The sequence below is a fragment of the Pelodiscus sinensis genome, chromosome 3 (assembly GCF_049634645.1).
Source record: "Pelodiscus sinensis isolate JC-2024 chromosome 3, ASM4963464v1, whole genome shotgun sequence".
NCBI classification, from domain to species: domain Eukaryota; kingdom Metazoa; phylum Chordata; order Testudines; family Trionychidae; genus Pelodiscus; species Pelodiscus sinensis.
The window spans coordinates 101,622,472-101,642,104 of NC_134713.1; the positions used below are offsets into that span (position 1 = coordinate 101,622,472).

Genomic DNA, 19,633 nt, shown 5'->3' on the forward strand with positions numbered 1-19,633 from the left:
TAGTTTCTTAGCCTGTGGGTCCTTGTTCAAGCATCAATTTGCTACCCTGCTAATAAGGGTAATTTCACCAAATGAAATTAATAGGCAGCAGGTTTAAAACAAACAAAAGGAAGTTTTTCTTCACTTAGTGCACAGTCAACCTGTGGAGCTCCTTGCCAGAGGATGTTGTGAAGACAAGGACTTTAACAGGGTTCCAAAAAAGAGCTGGATAGATTCATGGAGGTAAAGTCCATCAATGGCTATTAACCAGGATGGGTAGGAATGGTGTCCCTAGCCTCTGTTTGTCTGGAAATGGATGATGGGAGAGGGAATCACATGATGATTACCTGTTGTGTTCCTTTCCTCTGAGGCCTCTGGTACTGGCCACTGTGGGCAGACAGGATACTGGGCTAGATGGACCTCTGGTCTGACGCAGTATGGCCGTTCTTATGTTCTTATGTTAAGTTCTGGACTACATTATTTCCAGCTAGGAGATTTGCTCCATAAAACATGCATAGTTTATTGGGCAATACTATAGCCCAAGAGTACAAATGCGCTATGTATGGTTTTATTTAATCCTCACTCTGTTCTTGCTGCCCCTCCAGATTACAAAGCTAGAGGTTCTCCGTCTGCTGTCATCCAATGTCTGAGAGGATTGGAACAACTGCCCCCACTACAGTCTAAGGTAAACAACCCCACTGCACATGTGCAAACTTTAAAATAAACCTGTCTGTGATGGCATAGACTCCCTACTGTGGACCTCCTGCTAACTGTCCTGGGGATTATCTCTGGTCAACAGTGTACCTTCTTCTGGTGGTGCCTTTCTACCATTCATTCCAAGGACCCATCTTTTGACCCATATCTAACTCCTGTTCCTAAAATGAGAACTCCATTAGAACTAATGTGAGGTTGGCAAACCATGTGACAGCATTTGCCAAGGCTATAGGTGTCAGTCAAGCATTAACAAATTCATAGCTGGAAACCAGACCAGCTCACCTGTATGTTGATATGGTTCAAGATGGCTGTTGAACTTGTAAGAATGCTTTTAGTGTTTAGACTCTGTGGCTTGGTCTACATTACAAACTTGGGGCAGGTCTATACTTCTTGGACTGAGCCGTCTATTGATAGATCTCATCTTCTATGACACCGTTGGTGAGTGACTAAACCAATCCTTGATCGACAGAGCCGATTACAGATGTCACATAAAAAGCCGCCAACTGCAGGCGCTGTATGTTCTCATCTGATCCTGTGCTTTTCCTGCAATGCTTGGATATGCTGACTCTCAAAGCAATTAAGAGCCTTTACAATGGTTTGTTACCAGGACAATCTGTCCTGAACTAGAGTTTCCAGATCACTGGGAGATATGCCACATGACTTCATATTGGCTTTTAAGATCTCTTTGTAGCGCTTATACTGACCACCGATAGAGCGCTTTCAATGAGCAAGCTGGCCATAGAAGACCATCTTTGGTATCCATGTATCATCCATCCTCATAACATGACCAATCCAGTGAAACTGTTTGTTCATAAGCATTGCTTCCATGCCCATGACACCACACATCTTAAGATCCTCTGTATTAGGAATTTTGTCCCACCAATTCACGTGGGCAATCTTCCTCAGACAACACATATGGAACTGATCGAGCTTCAAAACATGGCAATGATATATTGTCCACGACTCTGAGCCATACAGCTGGGCATTTAGGACAACTGCTTGATAAACTGCTATCTTGGTATGGAGTTTAATACCATGGTAATTCCATAGGCGTTTGGTCAATTTTCCAAAGGGAGCGCTGGCTTTGGCTAGTTGAGCAGCTACATCACAATCCACGTTTATGCTAGAGGACAGTATACTTCCCAGGTAGCAGAACCTGTCAACAGCCTTAAGGACTGTACCAGCAGCTGTGATCACTGGAGTGGTTGGCTCTTTCCAGACAGGCTGAGGCATAACTTCTGTCTTCTTGAGGCTCGCTGTGAGTCCAAAATGATAAGCAGAAGTAACAAAGTGATCAAAAAGTTCCTGTGCATCCTTCATTGAATGAGCCAGCAATGTACAGTCATCAGCAAACAGAAGGTCACGAATAGTTGTCGGTCTGTACAACAAGGACAGGTCAATTTAAGCTATACAAGTTGAGTTATGTTAGTAGCATAACTCAAATTGACATAGCTTAGCTCTAGTTACCACTGGGCCAACACTATGGAGGGTCAAAAGAAAAAAACTTTCCCATTGATTTCCCCTTACTCATTTTGTTTTGCTGGAGTACCAGAGTCAACAGGAGATTGATTGGCGGTCTATTAGAGGGTCTTTACTAGACTCACTAAATCAAATGCTGGTGGATTGATCTCTCTAGCCATAGTTCCTTGTAAAGTGCACAGCTGAGTGGCCACACAGGAAGAAATTAAGACCCGTCTACCTCATTAGTGGAGCTGTGCAGCATGCCTATACTAATTAGCTATCTCCTCCTGAGTCCTAACCCTGTAGATCTGTGGTGTCCAGCCAGTTCTGAAGCTGTAGCCATTATAGCAAACTAGCTGCTCAACTGGCCAAATAGCCACATATGGCTAGTGCCTAGCCTGTTGGACACCACAGCTATAGATGGAGAAGCTGGAAAAAGGTAATTTGGTGGTCTTGGTGGGGGGATTAGGAGTGGGGAGAGTACGCAGGGAGGCCAAGTGGAAGAGGAAGAGTTGACTCTGAGAGTCCAACTCTCTCAAGCAGCTCCAGCTGCCATCACTGTGCCCGTAAGAGCGGCACCTCCTCTTTCTCAGCCACGCCCAGCAGCTGGGCAGCTGTCATAGGCTACGTCTATGTCTACATAGCAATGCTATTTTGGGATACCGCAGTATCCCAAAATAGCTATCCCGCGTCTTCACAACAAGCCTTTTATTTCAAGCTCGCTAGTCCAACGTCCCTGTAAACCTCATTCTACGAGGAGTAAGGGACATTTTGGAATAACACTTTATATTAAAATCTGGCTCTGTGTAGACGGTGCCAAATGATGAAATAAGCTATTTAGAAATAGCATTGAAATAAGATACGCAATTTGCGTAGCTCAAATTGAGTATCTTCTTTCAAGTTACAGTGCAGTGTAAATGCACCCAAAGTGAGCCTGCAAATAGGAGCAGCCCCCCTCCTCCACTCCCTCTTCCGGGAGGCTCCTTGTGCTGGGCTGCTTTTGAATAAAAGCCAGTGACAGCTCCCTGTCCCCTCCATCTTCTTCCTCTCCCAGGCAACCCCATGTGCTGGGATGCTTTGAGTACAAGCAGCACCTCCCTGTGTCCTCCACCCCTTCTCTTCCACCCCTCCACCCATCCCCATCCCAGGTAACACCAGCTGGCACTCTAAAATGGACCCTTTACACAGGCTTAAAAGGAGTGGTAGGCTCAGTATTCATCCTAGGGGAAGCTGCAGCACAACAGAAAGGATTATCTTAATGGGTCAGGGTTAAAGATACCTGGTGTAAGGGCTTAATTGCCCTCGATCTTGAACATAAACATTTAAAAGCTATCATTAGGGAAATCTGTGAGAAAAATAGGAATAAACAATTAACTCCCTTGGAATACATTAGACCTTTAAGGTTTTTCCAGAGTGAAAGACAAACTTTTAAAGAAAAAGATAGAAAGAAATTAAAAATATAAGGACTTTCCCTTCTAAATATAGTAGGTATGGTCGGCACATATGTCTAGAGATTTAAGATTAACTCTGAAACAAAATGATGTGAGCTTTTGTTCAACGAAACTATAATTATGCAGGCACTAGAAGACTTTTATTCCCCTTAGCACTTTTACTCACAATTTACACTGCACTGGATGTACTTAATTTAAAAAAAAAAAACCTGCACTTTGCAGTTTACATTTGCATAGCGTAGGATTACTGTCAGGAACATATATCTGAAGATCCGGGGGAGGCATGAGCTGTTTTCAACATTTCAGTGGGATGGAGAGAAAACAATTTGAAGAAGGGTAGAGGGAGGACATTTTTATTTTTTAAAAAGGAGCAATAAGAAAATGCAGACAAATGTGTCAAACGGGAGATGTATTTGCTCTTTAATTTGATCATAAATACTAAAGTTCACTCTGTGTGTGTATGTGTGTGTGTGTGTGTGTGTGTTGTGCTTCTTTGACTGCATAATCTGCATGATATGTGTCATAAGATGTGAATGTTGCCATGGTAATTGCTCCCTTTACTGAATATTAAGTTAACAAACAAGCCAGTCCACAGTCAAGCATGTTCATTTATGAACTCACCTTCGTTTAGGAACTCACCAAATGTTTTGAATTCACCAAATGTTAAATAATATTTATCTATTCCCTTGAATAGGCACAACATTGTTTTCTGCCCTGGGCTTTACAAGCCCCCATAAAATACATTTCCCAGGTTCCCATGATACAGATGCTTCTCTAGATAGAGATGTAATTGAATTCTGCAGTTAGCTCTTTCCCAGCTTATCCTGAGTCCTTTGAATTGCAAACTTGTTAAGGAAGCCCCAAAGACACAGGCAAGTCCCCTGCGGCCCACAGGTCCAAAATCATTGTACTGGTGTTGGGCTGAATGCCTTAGGTAATCCTGCACTCATTACTTTTGCTTCATAAGGGAGCAATGTGTTCCCCTTTGCCAGCTACCACTGGCACTATACACGTGACGGGATGCAAGAGTTGGTTACTCCTCCAGCCGAATGAGTCATACCACCTTGGGGCCATGGAGCACTACCAGTTTCACTAACGATGTCCTCATTTAGTGCTCAGGGCGCACCAGGTTGGAATCCTGCTTAGGCGTGCCAGATTGGGAAGAGGCTCCCTTTCTATCCTGCTTCGCTAGCTGCACGTGATCTTTACATTAGATATAAAATTCAACTTCATTTCCTGCCCTAAACATTTCTGTACTGCTGCTTTGTGTGACTACGCCAATAGGCCAGCTCCTTGCCAGAGGTGGTTACATATCAGTGGCAGTAAAGATTGATTCCTGTGTTAGAGGAAGAACTGGCAACACCCCCTATGATTAAGATTGCCCAAGATTTCCTGTTATAAGACTGTTTTCAGATGAGTATAACTTTGCCAGCCTTTAACCATTTTCCATGCCTGGTGTCTGCCTTCAGCAGCACTTTTTTTTTTCTTTTTTCTTTTTTTAAGTAAAACTAAAATGGTTCAGTTGTTTCCAAGAATGTGGTTGGGGAAAATACGTAGTTTTGCCCATGTTAAAAAAAAATAGTGTCTAACCATTTCATTCAAAAACTCTAGCACTTTGCTGCTATGGAGCAAAGTCATGAAATTTCATGGCAAGGTGGTCACAAGAATTAGGCTTATGGCTTTTTCTGAACCTGTGACAGTCTGCCCAAATTTGGTCAATTAGGGTGTGTCTACACAGCACCTGAAACTCAAAATAAGATAAACAATCTGCACTATGCAAATTGCATAGATTATTTCGAATCTATTTCAGACTAGCTTATTTTGTCATTTGGTGCTGTCTACACAGTGCCAAATTTTGAAATAAAGCGCTATTTCGAGCCATCCCTTATGTCTCGTAGAATTTCAAAATAGCAAATGTGTTCAAAAGACATGGGGTAGCTATTTCAGGGTACCTCTGGTATCCCGAAATAACTTTGCTGTGTAGACATACCCTTAGGAGCCTTTGAAAAATCTCAGTTCACCCACACTCAGCAGAGACTTGCTAGAATTTGGGCCCTCAATTCTCCAAACATTTCCCCTGCACCAGACATTCTTCCTCCTCTCCCAGCTGCTGCCCGTGAGCAGCCTGAGCATGCACCATCCCTGCAAGTGAGCATCTCCATCCTGCGGCTGGGCAGGACTTTTCCTGAACTTGCGCCTCCTGGTGGCAGGGGACTGCAGTGGCACCAGGCACAAGAATCAAACGCAGCGAGGTTGTGTCTCCTGTGCAGTAAATGTCTCAGTGTACTGGGGCCCAGGCAGAGGGGAGAAGGAAGAAGCCAATTGATTAGAATACAGAGGAGGAGTGGTGAATGAGATGTGTGCCAGGGAGAGAACTGCAGCGGCCAAACGGTGGAGAGGAGCAGGAGCCAGGGTGGATAGAAGGCGAGGAAGGAGATCTGGAAGAGGCGCTTTGGAGGGGGGGGGAGCTGTAGATTGGAGAGGGTGGGCAAAGACTGGCTTGGAGCCATGGTGGGGACAGAACTGAAGGATCTATAACTAGCAGGACACATTCCCCTGAAGAGCTTTGAATTGAACCCGCAGTCCCAAGTCTCACCAATATCTGTGAAATCCAGAGACCAGGTGTGTGTCTTAGCCCCCTCTATGACTGGTTCCCCACAGAAGATAACAGCCATCAGAGTACCTGTGCTTTTTCTGATAGGGGTTTCTTGCGCAAGAAACCCGTTGTCCGTCCACACGCCTTTTTGCACAAGAGCTCTTGCGCAAAAAGGCTTATTCCTTGTAGAAAGAGGACTAACTCTTGCGCAAAAAGCCCTGTCTTCTGATGATCTACTATACTTTTTCTTGTGCAAAAACATGCTTGTACTGTGGACGCTCCACAAGTTTTTGCACAAAAACAGCTGATTTTGAGCAAAAACTCTGCAGTGTAGATGTGGCCTGAGAAAGAGCTGATCACAGTGAACAGGAGGAAAAGGAGAAAGAGGCACTGACCAGTGGGACTGCCAGTGGGCGGGATGTGCTGTGAGTGGTGGTGGGGAGATGATCAGGGCTGGTGACAAGTAACTGTTGCTCTTTGGCAATGTGCATTGGTAAATTCTGGCTCCTTCTCAGGTTTAGGTTGGCCACCCCTGCCCTAGAGAAAAGATAGCAACTCCTTCCCGAAATCTTGGCACTCACAGGGTATGTCTACAAAGCGGCACTATTTCAGGATGACGTCTGTTATCCCTAAATAGCGTTCTGCAGGTCGCTTATTCTGGCTTCCTGTAAACCTGGTTGCACAAGGAATAAAGAAGATGCCAGAATAGCAATTTATTCTAAATTAGTGCTGTGTAGACAGCGCCAAATCTTGAAATAAGCTATTTCGAAATAAGTGACGCACTTTGCGTAGCTCAAATTCCATAGCTCATTTTGTGCTACGTGCAACTGTGTAGACGTCCCCACAGGCTGTACTGACATCATCTGGCTTGATTTCTGAGTCAGATATGAACATGGCTGAAACTTACAAACACTGAATTCCCGTTCTTATGTCCCTTCCCTTCCCCTTCATACTCTTTCCCCTCCCACTCCTCATGACTTGCTGCTATTTCCATCTCCACACACTCTTGCTGGCTGGAAAGGCAAACAAGCACCTGCCCCTAAGCTGACACCACTGCTGCTTATTGTCCAGCTGGCAGGGGCTGCCATGTACTGAGGAGCCTGACTTCACCACTTTCCGTGATTCGCTCAAAAACCACTGACCTTGGGCGAAAGGATCCATCAGTCTTTTTGGTGTCCTGCGTTCTCCCTCCAGGGAACCATTGCCCACAGCAATGCTTACAGGCAAGGATGAGTTGTACTGACCCATCAGTGGGTGGAGTGTTATTTTAAATGAACATTTTTTTTAAATGCCTCCTTAAAAGAACAAACAGCTGGAAATCCCCAAATGCCCTGAATTCTGATTCCCTGCACTCCGGTTAAAGTTTAGGCACATTTTATACACCCTTTTGAATGATGCACCATGGCAAGGTCTGGTTTAAAACTAATAATATGGTATTTCCTCCCTAGTCACTGATCATATACATTCAGTAGAACCCAGCACCAATCACTGATCACAATTAATTTTATCTCCACAGGGGGAATAACATCAGTCTGTAACTTTTTAGGCATCACCCCATTTGCTACATAACAGCTATTAGCTTTGGGCTCTCAGCATTTTTATGAGATATTAGTTCCAGGGCTTGTGGTTTGGCATCAAGAGCATATTATTCACACACAAAACAACTGCATTAAAATAACATTAAGAATCTGGCTTAAGCTGACAAAAGCTAGGAAACTCAGAATTAAGGCTGGAAAGTATGTCCTTAACTCACCCCAATTCACTGTGGCTTCTGAAGCTTATTTAGTATGTTAAGTTCTCTGGCACCAATCCCTGAGTCCATCTGAGCACACGACTTGGAGGAGGGGGAGGAAAAAGAAACTGTATGCCACATCTGCACTCCCCCACACCCTGCGATGCTGGGAATTGTTTCAATTCCTTGCACAAAATTGACTAACCCATAGACTGTGAGCTGCTTTAATTAATGCTGGCTAGTAATACCTTTCAAAGGGCTATTACTCCAGTTGGGAATTGCCAAGGTCCCCTTTCTTCAGATACACCCCCAACATGCCCCTACAAAAGGGAAATGCATAGAGCCAGCTAAGCTGGCTCTGTCTATACCTGCTAAGGATTCCCTCACTCCTGCTGTGCAGCTCTTCCTGCTGCTAGACTAGTGCACAGGGGCTGTGCCGTGGACCTGAAAGAGCCCCACTGATTTGAAGACCTCCTATTGAAGGCCATATCAACTGCAACACCTAAATAATTGTCAGATACGATAGTACGGTGTCACCTGCTCAGTGCTGGAGAGGCAAGATTTTTTTTAAACGTAATGCACTTTGCCCCGAAAAGCTTCTCCTGTATGCTATGAACAAGATCTTCACAGAGGTCCCAGACAACACAAAAACTGCTGTAACCATTGAGATGAGAGAAACCCACCATTAAGAATGGAATCTTAGCCATGTGGCCAGGCATGAGGAATGAGCAGGTATTTCCATTGCTCAAAGCAATGTCAGAGAACATGGCTAAAATTATCTCTACTACAGAAGCAACTGAGTTGACCCTGCAGTCACTGGCTGCCTGGATGGCAGAGGCTGCAGATTGGATTTAACATTGAAGGAGCAATCCCGGGATGCATAATATCTGAGACAAAGCAAAGCAGCCCAAGAAAGCTTCTCACAAGAATGTGCTGGAGCTAAAGAAGATATCCCAGTGCACAATTTAAGGATTTAATGAGGTAGGGCCCGGAAGGGTGTAAGGGATCCAGACTTGGAGTTTGAAATGGCATACAGTTCACTGGCATGTAAACAGGGCAGGGAGGGGAGGAGGGAGAAGAGGGGGACCAGACCTACTCCTTGAAGGAGAAACTGTTTGGCAAGACCCATGAGCTGGGTGAACTGTAATCCTTGCTGCAATTAAATCTTTACTCTTAAAACATATGTCATAACATGCTATGTCTGAAAAACAAGGGAAGGTCCTGGAAAGATGGGTGTGGGGAATGAGGAACACTGTGACTCTGGCATTGGCAAACCGCACGTGACTGGAGGATACTGACACTTTTTAACTAATTGACCTCCAGAGCCAGGGTGTTTGCCATCTTCTTTTAGTCCATCTTAAAAACATGTTTGCTTTTTTCACAGAACACAAATATCAAATCTTCCATATGGCATTAGCTTTCTTCCACAAAACACGTTTGCTCACTAGAAAAGGTTACCTCAGTTTCTGTATTTTCACTGCAAAAAAAAATAAGAACATAAGAACAGCCCTATTGGGTCAGACCAAAGATCCATCTACCCCAGTATCCGACAGTGGCCAAGGCCAGGTGCCCCATAGGGAATGAACAGAACAGGTCATCATCAAGTGTTCCCTGGCACCCATCCCAGATTCTGACAAACAGAGGCGTGGGACACTATTCCTACCCATCCTGGCTAATAAGTATTGATGGACCTAACCTCCATGAATTTATCTAGTTCTTATTTGAAACCCCATTAAAGTCCTGGCCTTCACAACAGTCTCTGGCAAGGAGTTCCACAGGTTGACTGAGCATTGTGTGAAGAAATACTTCATTTTGTTTGTTTAAAACCTGCCACCTATTAATTTAATTTGGTGACCATAGTTCTTATGTTACATAAGAATACATAAACATAGCAGTAGCATCATGGGTCGTATTCCATGGAAAGATTCAGCATATAGGTCCCTAGAACTCAGGAGAAGAACCCTGGTGTTCACTCCAATTCCTAGCAATAGCCCAAAGCGGTTGATTTTAAGACCCAAGGCCAAGAATTTGCTTCCCTGGTGCCGCTAAATGATCTCCTCTGAAAACATGTTTGAAGTGAGTTTCACTTTTTGTCTCTTCTCATTTTTAAGTGATGTGTTTTGCCATTTTACTACGGGAAACAGACAAGATGTTCAAGCATGAGGGTGCTCACTTTGATATGTAACACCAAACACACGAAGTGGAACAGCCACAAAACAGATTTCAGGTTCAAGGCTCCATTCTGCAGAATGAAAAGGCACGCCTCTAAGCCTTACTGTGTTTTCTTCCAAGTGCCAGGAGAGAGGCAATTTGTTATTAAATACTGGAAGCAAAACAAATAAAATAAATATTACCTTTTCCAGCAAATGTTAATGCAGCTGGATTTAGTTGTGGTATTTTTATTAGTATACTATAAAGCAGCCTATTCCCTAGCAAATTGACATTTGGGACAGACCACAAACACCACCACAGCTGGTAGTCTCAATGGAAAGATCAAGGACTCTGGGTCTTGTTTTAACTCTCCTGTGTATTGGGAAAATTCTATGTTATGTAAGAGGTCAGAATAGATTATCACAATGGTCCCTCCTGGCCTTGGAATCTATTACTTCTCTTATTAGCAGACCCTCCATGTGAGGCCTGAAACATACTAGTGGTGAGATGAGCGGTGCTGCTGCCTGTGCTGTGGGTTAATAAAGGACGTTAGACACAGTGGTGACACATAGGAGGTGCACACAGGTGCACATGCACCCCCCATGCCTCCAGGGCAGGAGGGTCAGGGCCAGTGCCAACAATCCACATGTTGCCGGCACCACTACCCCCTCTCCCTGCTTCACTCACTGGCAGCGGAGAAGGCACAGACCAGATGGCTACAGCTACTTATAGCTTCTAACAAAAAAAGCTGACAGGGTCACTGTCTCCACAGGCTTTTCCTTGATGCTGGAGAGTGAGGAATGCATTCTGAGTCTTTGACCTCCAGTCAAGGGGTCACACACGATGACCCCTTGCATTGAAACTAGCACTTTTTTGTAAGGGCACGTCTACACAGCGGAGATATTTCAGGATAACAAGGTATCTCGAAATAACATCCCCATGTCTTAGAAACATGCCCGTTATTTCGAAATATTTTTCAAAATAACTGGTGCGCTATTTTGCCATCTCTGTAAACCTCATTGCACAAGGATTAAGGGATGGCTCAAATAGCACGTTATTTCGAAATTTGGTGCTGTGTAGACAGTGCCAAGTTTTGAAATAGCCTATTTTGAAATAGACTCGAAATAAGCTACGCATATCTTATTTCAAGTTTCCGGTGCTGTAAGGATGCACCCTTACAGTTCTTCATTTGTTTTTCACCGGTCTTCTTTTTTGTCCAATGGGTTAGTTAGTTACCTAGATATATACAGTGTGAATGTTTGTAACACGATACAGATAAGTAAAAATGCAAATAACAATCCACTAGTTTCCATACAGTTTAAACACCAAATACACTCTGACACATTTAACAAAAACTTTGCTCTATTCTAATGGACAAGTGAATTCTCTGGGACTTCTCGGTCTGCCAGCATCAGAGTAGACCTCTGTGCACAGTATACATCCAGAGCATCTAAGGGATAAACAAAATGCTTGTGCATGCACCCAGGCCCCTGCATAAGCCTAAGCTCTAGCTGTGCCTCCCAGAAGGACTGGCAAAATAGTAAGGCAAGAGGTGAAAGTAGCTTCATGTAACCCTTGTGTGCTCCTGAATTCACAGGCTAGTAAGAGCCTCTAGTGCCAGCCCTTGAATGAGCTGGAACAGCGCTAGAAGCTCATCTAGCTTGGTCCCAAAAGGAAGCATTGGTGGTCCAGAATAGCTAGAACACAGAGAGCAGAGTAATAGGATCATGTTCTCTCCATCTCCTAACAGATCCTCTTCCTATCCCTGTGCTGGATGTAAAAGGAGAGCAAGCAGTCGTAGTAGCACTCATGGTACACCTATGTGCTGGGAGGCTTCCTGGATTGTGAGACCCAGTTGTTTTCTGGTCCTTTTACTCTACTGGAGCAGAGTAAAGAGGCCAGAACACAGCCCAAAACTGTCTGGTGTATATCATTACGATTTCATGTTCTAGGTAAAAAAAACCTGTAAATCTCTCGGCATCTGGGCAGGAACAACTGCCCTTTCGGTTAGGCAGAGTTGATGCAATGTTTTACAGAAGTAAAGAAATGTGTATTCACAACAATTGAGCGTGGGCCATGGTACAAGAAAACAAAACAACTATTACAATTACAATAAAACTACATGTAAAATGATAAAATGTTAAAATGCTTAGAAATAAAGATTACAAGGGATGTACAACATTAAACCCTATGGCTGTGTCTACACTGGGCCACTTATTCCGGAAAATCAGCCACTTTTCCGGAATAAGCTGCGAGCTGTCTACACTGGCCCTTGAATTTCCGGAAAAGCAACAATGTTGAACTGTACAAAATCAGCCGCTATTCTGGAAAAATTATTCTGCTCCCGCTCGGGCATAAGTCCTTATTCCAGAACACTGTTCCGGAAAAGGGCCAGTGTAGACAGCCCAGTAGTCTTTTCCGGAAAAAAGCCCCGATCGCGGAAATGATGATCGCGGAAAGGGCTTTTCCGGAAAAGCAGCCTGCCAGTGTAGACGCTCTTTTTCCGGAAATACTTATAACGAAAACTATTCTGTTTTAAGCATTTCCGGAAATTCATGCCAGTGTAGACACAGCCAAAGGGTATGTCTACACTACCACCCTAGTTCGAACTAGGGTGGTAATGTAGGCAACCGGAGTTGCAAATGAAGCCCGGGATTTGAATTTCCCGGGCTTCATTTGCATAAAGCCGGGTGCCGCCATTTTTAAATGTCCACTAGTGCGGACTCCGTGCCGCGCGGCTACACACAGCACGGACTAGGTAGTTCGGACTAGGCTTCCTACTACCATTCCGAACTACCATTACTCCTCGTTTCACTAGTCCGCACAGAGTCCTCACTAGCGGACATTTAAAAATGGCAGCGCCCGGCTTTATGCAAATGAAGCCCAGGAAATTCAAATCCCGGGCTTCATTTGCAACTCTGGTTGCCTACATTACCACCCTAGTTCGAACGAGGGTGGTAGTGTAGACATACCCTATGTGATTCCCCAAGCTACTTGCCCTTTGCTTATTTTAATGCAGACAGAGCAACTCCTCTGGTCACAGACACATTGTCAGTTGCTAACCGTCTATTTTCTGAGAGGTCATAGACAAAAGCTCCTGGGACAAAAACGCCATTTTGACCTCACATGGCAACACAAATTTCAATGTAATAATTAGTGGGGGTAGATCTTCTATATGTCCTAAGCCACATTCACTGGAGTGGTCACATTTCTCTGTGCCAGTATATTAGCTTTCCCAGTAAACTGTCTGCATGGACTGAAAATGGAAAGCAGTAAAGGCCTCCCCTTAGTGTGAAATTATCTAATTATCTCTTGAACTCATTAATCTTTTTAACAAAAAGGAACCAAGGTGATATATTTGAAATATAAACAACCGCTATATCCGTTTGCTTATTAATTTCCAAAGACACATGTTGCTTCCACTTCCATCAGCTGCAGGGTGTGTTTCACAGGCACCCGTAGCCACCGCCTCTTCTGCACATGGGTACCAGCACCCAGGTCTATTAACTCTTGTTTGCTCTTTATATTTCATGGAAGTAAATATACAAAGATGTGTGAGTGGCATGTGCAGAAGAAACAATGCACAAGTAGTGCATTGGGCATTCTTAGCAGAGAGCCTAAATCAGAAAACAAAAGAGGATGGGCCTTCAGTGTGTTTTAGCATGCACAGGCACTTTCAACCGAATAAACTGTGCTATAAAATGTAGGCGGCCATTTCATATTCAGAACACAGGAATAAGCTCTGCTTTTATCCTCTGATTTCTGCCAATCAAACTCCTGAGGGAGAGAATTGACAGAGCATACTTAGAATATGTATTTTTAAAATTTCACACCAGCCAAGGCGAAAGCAAACCCTGCCCAATCAGCTGTGACTGAAGTATAGCAAACAAAATAGATCAAAACAAATAATCAGAATGAAAATATAGAACAATGTGGATAATTCCCAGTTAAGCAAATATCTGATCCATGGACTCTCAACTAACACTTACCAGATAAAAATAGCCTGAACCAAGGGTGTGGTGCATGCTCACATGCAAGTGCAACATTTAATCCTTTCCTTCCACCTTTGTTACAGCTCATTTGCCAGCCCTTTAAGTCTTCTTTCCAGGTTATTTGTTCTTTCTGCCTGATCATCAGCCATTCTTGAAGCTGTGGCCACAAAGGAACCTGATGTGCATTTGGGGAACAAAATACAATTTCTGTGCTTGAGCCAAGTTCTCCCCACTTTGCTCCCCCCGCACTGTGTTTGCCTTGATTACAAAGAGTGCAGTAAAAGTGAGATCTGGTTGGTAAAGATTTCTCAATAGGATGGTGAGGCTGAAAGTGCAAGGCTGGCGATGCTCCCTGACCAAAGCTGTCCTAGAACCCGGGCAAGGGAGATGTGGGCAAAGAAGCTGGCAGCAGGCTTATTTATAAAAAGATATGTATTGCTTTGTTTATGATTTATGACTTAAGGAAGGTAGCACCATATGGGTGCATGGTGCTTTAAAATACAAATGCACATGGATTTCCTTCCCCCAAAAGCATGCCACCCCAGGTCCACTTTGTGACTAGCCCTAATGTGGCTAAGCAGGGCAGTAAAGGGATCTAAGGCTTCATTTCATCCCTGTTTTAGGCTACTCCAATCTTGTGTCCAGGTCCTGTGCAATGCCTGGAGTTGTGCCCTGGATATTCCTGAGTAAGTGCATAAGAAAGAGGCAGGGTTAATGGTAAAGCCCCAGATTCTGCCTTTGTGCCCCACTATGTGTCAGTGAAAGTGGACAGCCCTGGTAGCAGGGGTTATTGACTCACGCTATGCAGGAGATGAGTGAACATGTTGTATCTTTAAGCAGCCTCTGACATCTGGTTTTCCCGATCCTACTGGGAACATGCTAGCCACTTTGAGCAGCACTGCTCCATGCTGCAGGGGTGGGCGGGCTGGATTAAAAGAGTTGGTGAGCTGGATCCAACCCACAGGCTGTATCTTGCCCACTTCTGGCATAGCTGGTGCCTTGGCCTGACTCTTTTTTGATCTTACACAACTGAGAAGTCACACTGAGCATCATTTTCAGGTAAAAGGCAAAGAACCCTGCTGAATATGCAAGGGAGGGCCAAAGAGAACCCTTCTCTGCGTCTAATAAACGTATTTGTTTTGCTACAGGGGTGTGCACAGACATCTAAATTTGACCCCTTTTGGGGGGCACAGAAGCTCACTTCCCCCCACTTGGCCCTGGGAAGTGCTCGCTTCCTTCCCTTGCCCTCCAGACCCGGGAGGTACTGGCTTTTCTCCTTTCTCCCCAGCTCTTGGCCCCAGGAAGAGCCAGTATTCCCTCACCCAGCCCTGCCCTAGACTCCAGACCACGCTTCGTTTTCCCTCTCTCTTCCCTGTCTCAGGCCTGAAGTTTCTTTCCCTGGATGGGAGGTGAACTCACATGAAACATACCTCAGAACTCTGGATCTTTGCCAACCAAGGACTGCAGCAGTGAATATGGAGGGGGAGAGGATTGGTGTCTGAAAGGGACATTTATTTGTTAGCTTCTCACACCACAAGGTGAGAAATGAAGGCAAAAGACACTGCCCAGTGTACTCTGAGGTATGTTGAACAATATACTGCTAGGCTACGTCTAGACTTGCATGATTTTCCAGAAATGCTTTTAATGGAAAAGTTTTCCATTAAAAGCATTTTCAGAACAGAGCGTCTAGATTGGCACTGATGCTTTTCCGCAAAAGCACTTTTTGCGGAAAAGCGTCCATGCCGATCTAGATGCACTTTTCTGCAAAAAAGCCCCGATCGCCATTTTCACGATCGGGGCTGCAAAAAATCTGGGCCGTCTACACTGGCCCTTTTGCGCAAAAGTTTTGCACAAAAGGACTTTTGCCCGAATGGGAGCAGCATAGTATTTCCGCAAGAACACTGACAATCTTACATGAGATCGTCAGTGCTTTTGCGGAAATTCAAGCAGCCAGTGTAGATAGCTGGCATGTTTTTCCGGAAAAGTGGCCGATTTTCCGGAAAAACTGGCCAGTCTAGACACAGCCCTAAGTTTCAGTGTTAACCTAGCTCTTCTCCATTTCTTTCAGTGAAGAGAGGTTTAAAACCCTATATGGAGAACAATTACTACTGAATCACTCAGATAGCTATGAGACTGATTTACTGCTCCAGCCAGAGGGCTGCACTCCTTGTATTTAAATGTGCAGATTGTAACAGTGAGTAGTGAACGTCACTCTTTACTCCCTTCATGCACTATTGAACTGTGCTTACCATAGCTCTTGGCAGCATCAAGCAATTAAACAAATAACGCCACCAGCCTTTTATTTCTACGCATTAACCTAATTGCTAACAAAGCACAACTCATGTGAACCTTATGGACTCTCCAGAGCTGAGTCATAGTTAAACCAGGATACGACTACTGGAAAAAAAAGTCACTTTTCTTCTTTCCTTTTATTCGGCACTTCAGGCCAATTTCTCCTGAGTAAAGGGGCTTTGTGCTGTGTGGCCTGTGCAAGGATGGAGTTGGGAACGTAGCATCACCCCAGGGTGCAGGGCCGGGTCTGATGCAGACAGTAGTTGCTGCGGCACATCGTGCCCACAAACTGTGCAATATTTGGAGTCAATGGATCCTTGCTTGTCCTAGCTGGCCACATCCCTGCCACTCCCTGGGCTGCCCAGAACTTCCCCCACTCCTTTGCAGAGAACTAGGGACGGGGACAGGGAGACCGTCCATGAGGGATTTCTGTTTTGCTAGTCCCTTTAACCATAGGAATTGGAACACTTTTGCCTTATGCACTTACAGAAGGAGCCAGGGGATGTTGCTATCAGTGACTGAATTTAATCTTTCCACAGCCATCTCCAAACTAAGCTCTGTGGATCCATTATGGTACATATGAATCTATTATATCAGCTGCCTTTCCCTGGAGATACTTTACGCTTAATGAGAATCTCAATGGAAGGCACTGAATTGCTTTGCAAACGTTAAGCCTCACAACAACCTTGTGAGGCATTATCATGTGCACTGCATTATGGAGGGATAAACTGAGACTCAGTGGTTATGCTATTTGCACACAGTCAATAGCAGAAGTGGAAATAGAGCCCCGGAGTGCTACTCAACCACTCCCTTCCTATGCATTATAGCAATAAACAATAATGGTGTCTGTATTATCTGAGTACTGGTACATGCCTTTCATTCATTTGACTAAAGCTCATCAATAAGTAGCCTACTGATGTACCTCCTGGTGTGGCTTATTGGTATTTCAGTATGTCTTAATAATTCAAATACTAAGCTCAGCAGGGCAGGGATGTTGTCTGTTTATGTCTGGGAAATGCCTAATATGTTTTGGAAGTTATATGAAAATGGCAATGAGGTTCTAAAACTGGAATATTGAACAGCTTGGATTTTCAGGTTATTAGAGATAAAGAGCAGAGGACAGTTTAAATCTAATCACCTTTCTCTTCCTACTCTCTGGCTTCCCTCATTATCTCTGGGTACGTCTACACTGCAACGTTAATTCGAACTAACTTAGTTCGAATTAGTTAATTCGAACTAAGCTAATTCGAACTAACGGATCCAGACTAAAAAACTAGTTTGAATTAGCGTTTTGCTAATTCAAACTAGCATGTCCACATTAAGTGGACCCTGAACCGGGCTTAAGGATGGCCGGAAGCAGTGCCGGCAGGGCATCAGAGAAGAACTTAGAGCATGGAGATGCTTTCTCAGGCTAGCCGAGGGCTGTGCTTAAAGGGTCCCAACCCCCACCCCGGACAGACAGTTCTCAGGGGTGCCCCGCTTGCAAAGCAGTCCTGGCTTGGATTGCCCGGACTACCCACACTGGGCACATCACACCACTCGGCCATCAGCCTGGCTGCATTTGCCGCAGGCTGCCATCTGGGGAGAGGGGGCAATTGGGGGGCTGCAGGAGAGCTTCCACCCCCAGAAACCTGCAGAGCCAGCCCAGTCCTCCCCATCGGGGGCTCGTGCCCCATTCCTCCCTCACCTCCTTCCACTTACCCTTCCCTAGCCCCTCTTCTTGATGTACAAAATAAAGATAACATGTCTTCCAAAATGGAATTTGTCTTTATTGAACAAAACTGGGGGAGACTGGGAAAAGGAGGTGGGAGAGGGGAAGAGAGAGGCTGGGAGAGGGGAGAGCAACTACAATGATCAGGGGTTGGGAACAGGTCCCATATGAAGAGAGGCTAAAGAGACTGGGACTTTTCAGCTTAGAAAAGAGGAGACGGAGGGGGGACAGGATAGAGGTCTCTAAAAGCATGAGTGGGGTGGAGAGGGTGCATATAGAAAAGTTCTTCATTAGTTCCCATAATAGAAGGACTAGAGGACACCAAAGGAAAGGAATGGGTAGCAGGCTTTAAACTAGTAAGAGAAAGTTGTTCTTCACAAAGCAAAGAGTCAACCTGTGGAACTCCTTGCTGCAGGAGGCTGTGAAGGCTAGAACTAGAACAGAGTTTAAAGAGAAGTGAGATCAAGTCATGGAGGCTGGGTCCATGGAGTGGTATTAGCCAGGGGGTAGGAGTGGTGTCCCTGCCCCAGGTTTGTGGAAGGCTGGAGAGGGATGGCACGAGACAAATGGCTTGGTCACTGTCTTCGGTCCATTCCCTCCAGGGTCCCTAGGGTTGGCCACTGTTGGCAGACAGGCTACTGTGCTAGATGGACCTTTGGTCTGACCTAGGACGGCCATTGTAAGCTCAGGGCTCAGGGTCGGGGGTCTCAGTGGACCCCCTTGGTTCTCTTGCACACCTGCTCCTGGGAGGCCAGGCTGGCAGCTTTCCTGCCCTAGACGGCCACTTTCCTGTGCCTAGTGCGGAGATCGTAGACGAGGTCCACGATGTCTGCACTAGCCCAGGCAGGTGCCCACCTCTTGCGGTCCCGGGCAAGCTCCCGGGAGCCGCCAGCCTGGTCCCGGGAAGAGGGGGAGGGCTGGGGGGCATCGGGTGGGTGGCTCGATCCGTGCCAGGTGCAGGGTCTGCTGGCTGGGTGCTGGCAGGCTTGCACCTGGCATGGGCACCGTAGCCAGCCCGTGCCCCTTTAAGGGGTCTGGGGCCGGGAGGGGGGCAGATGAGTTTCCCTGGTGTTGGCCAGAGTGGCCAACCCCTAGCTAGTTCGAACTAGGCTTAAATGAGGATTTCCTAGTTCGAACTAAACGCTCCGTTAGTTCGAATTAAATTCGAACTAACGGAGCGCTAGCGTAGCGCCTATCAAAGTTAGTTCGAACTAACGTCTATTAGTTCGAACTAACTTTGTAGTGTAGACATACCCTCTGTTATTAATTCACTTTTTCATCCCTCCATTTAGTAGAAGGGGCTTAGGTTGGTTGGTTGGCTTTATGCTGTTACGGTTCCTAACAAGGCCAATCTTGGAAGCTGGTGTACAGATATAGCATCATCAAAAAGGCCCAGCCAGAATGTTGCTTAGTTTGGAGACTTAATACTCCATGTTGTATGATGCAAAAGTGTCAAGCATTTAGTACAGTAAATCTTTTCCAGTTTAGGGTCCTATGACAATGTGGGGAAACTGTAGCACTAGAGCAGCAGAGCAAGCTTTCTACAGAATGCTG

At 45.2% G+C, this 19,633-nt stretch overlaps 1 protein-coding gene across 2 annotated transcripts in view; it reads left to right on the forward strand.

Moving 5' to 3' along the window:
* The window catches only part of AIG1 (androgen induced 1), a 211,172-nt gene that overhangs the window by 185,027 nt on the left and 6,512 nt on the right, over window positions 1–19,633 (forward strand). Inside the window, exon 5 of one of the 2 annotated variants that reach the window (XM_075924341.1) lies at window positions 585–664. In XM_075924341.1, coding sequence (XP_075780456.1) covers window positions 585–629 — 45 coding nt within the window. In that variant the 3' untranslated portion in view covers window positions 630–664. Of the gene's footprint in view, window positions 1–584; window positions 6,595–19,633 lie in introns of those variants that run through there. The other variant, XM_075924340.1, reaches the window with a different exon arrangement.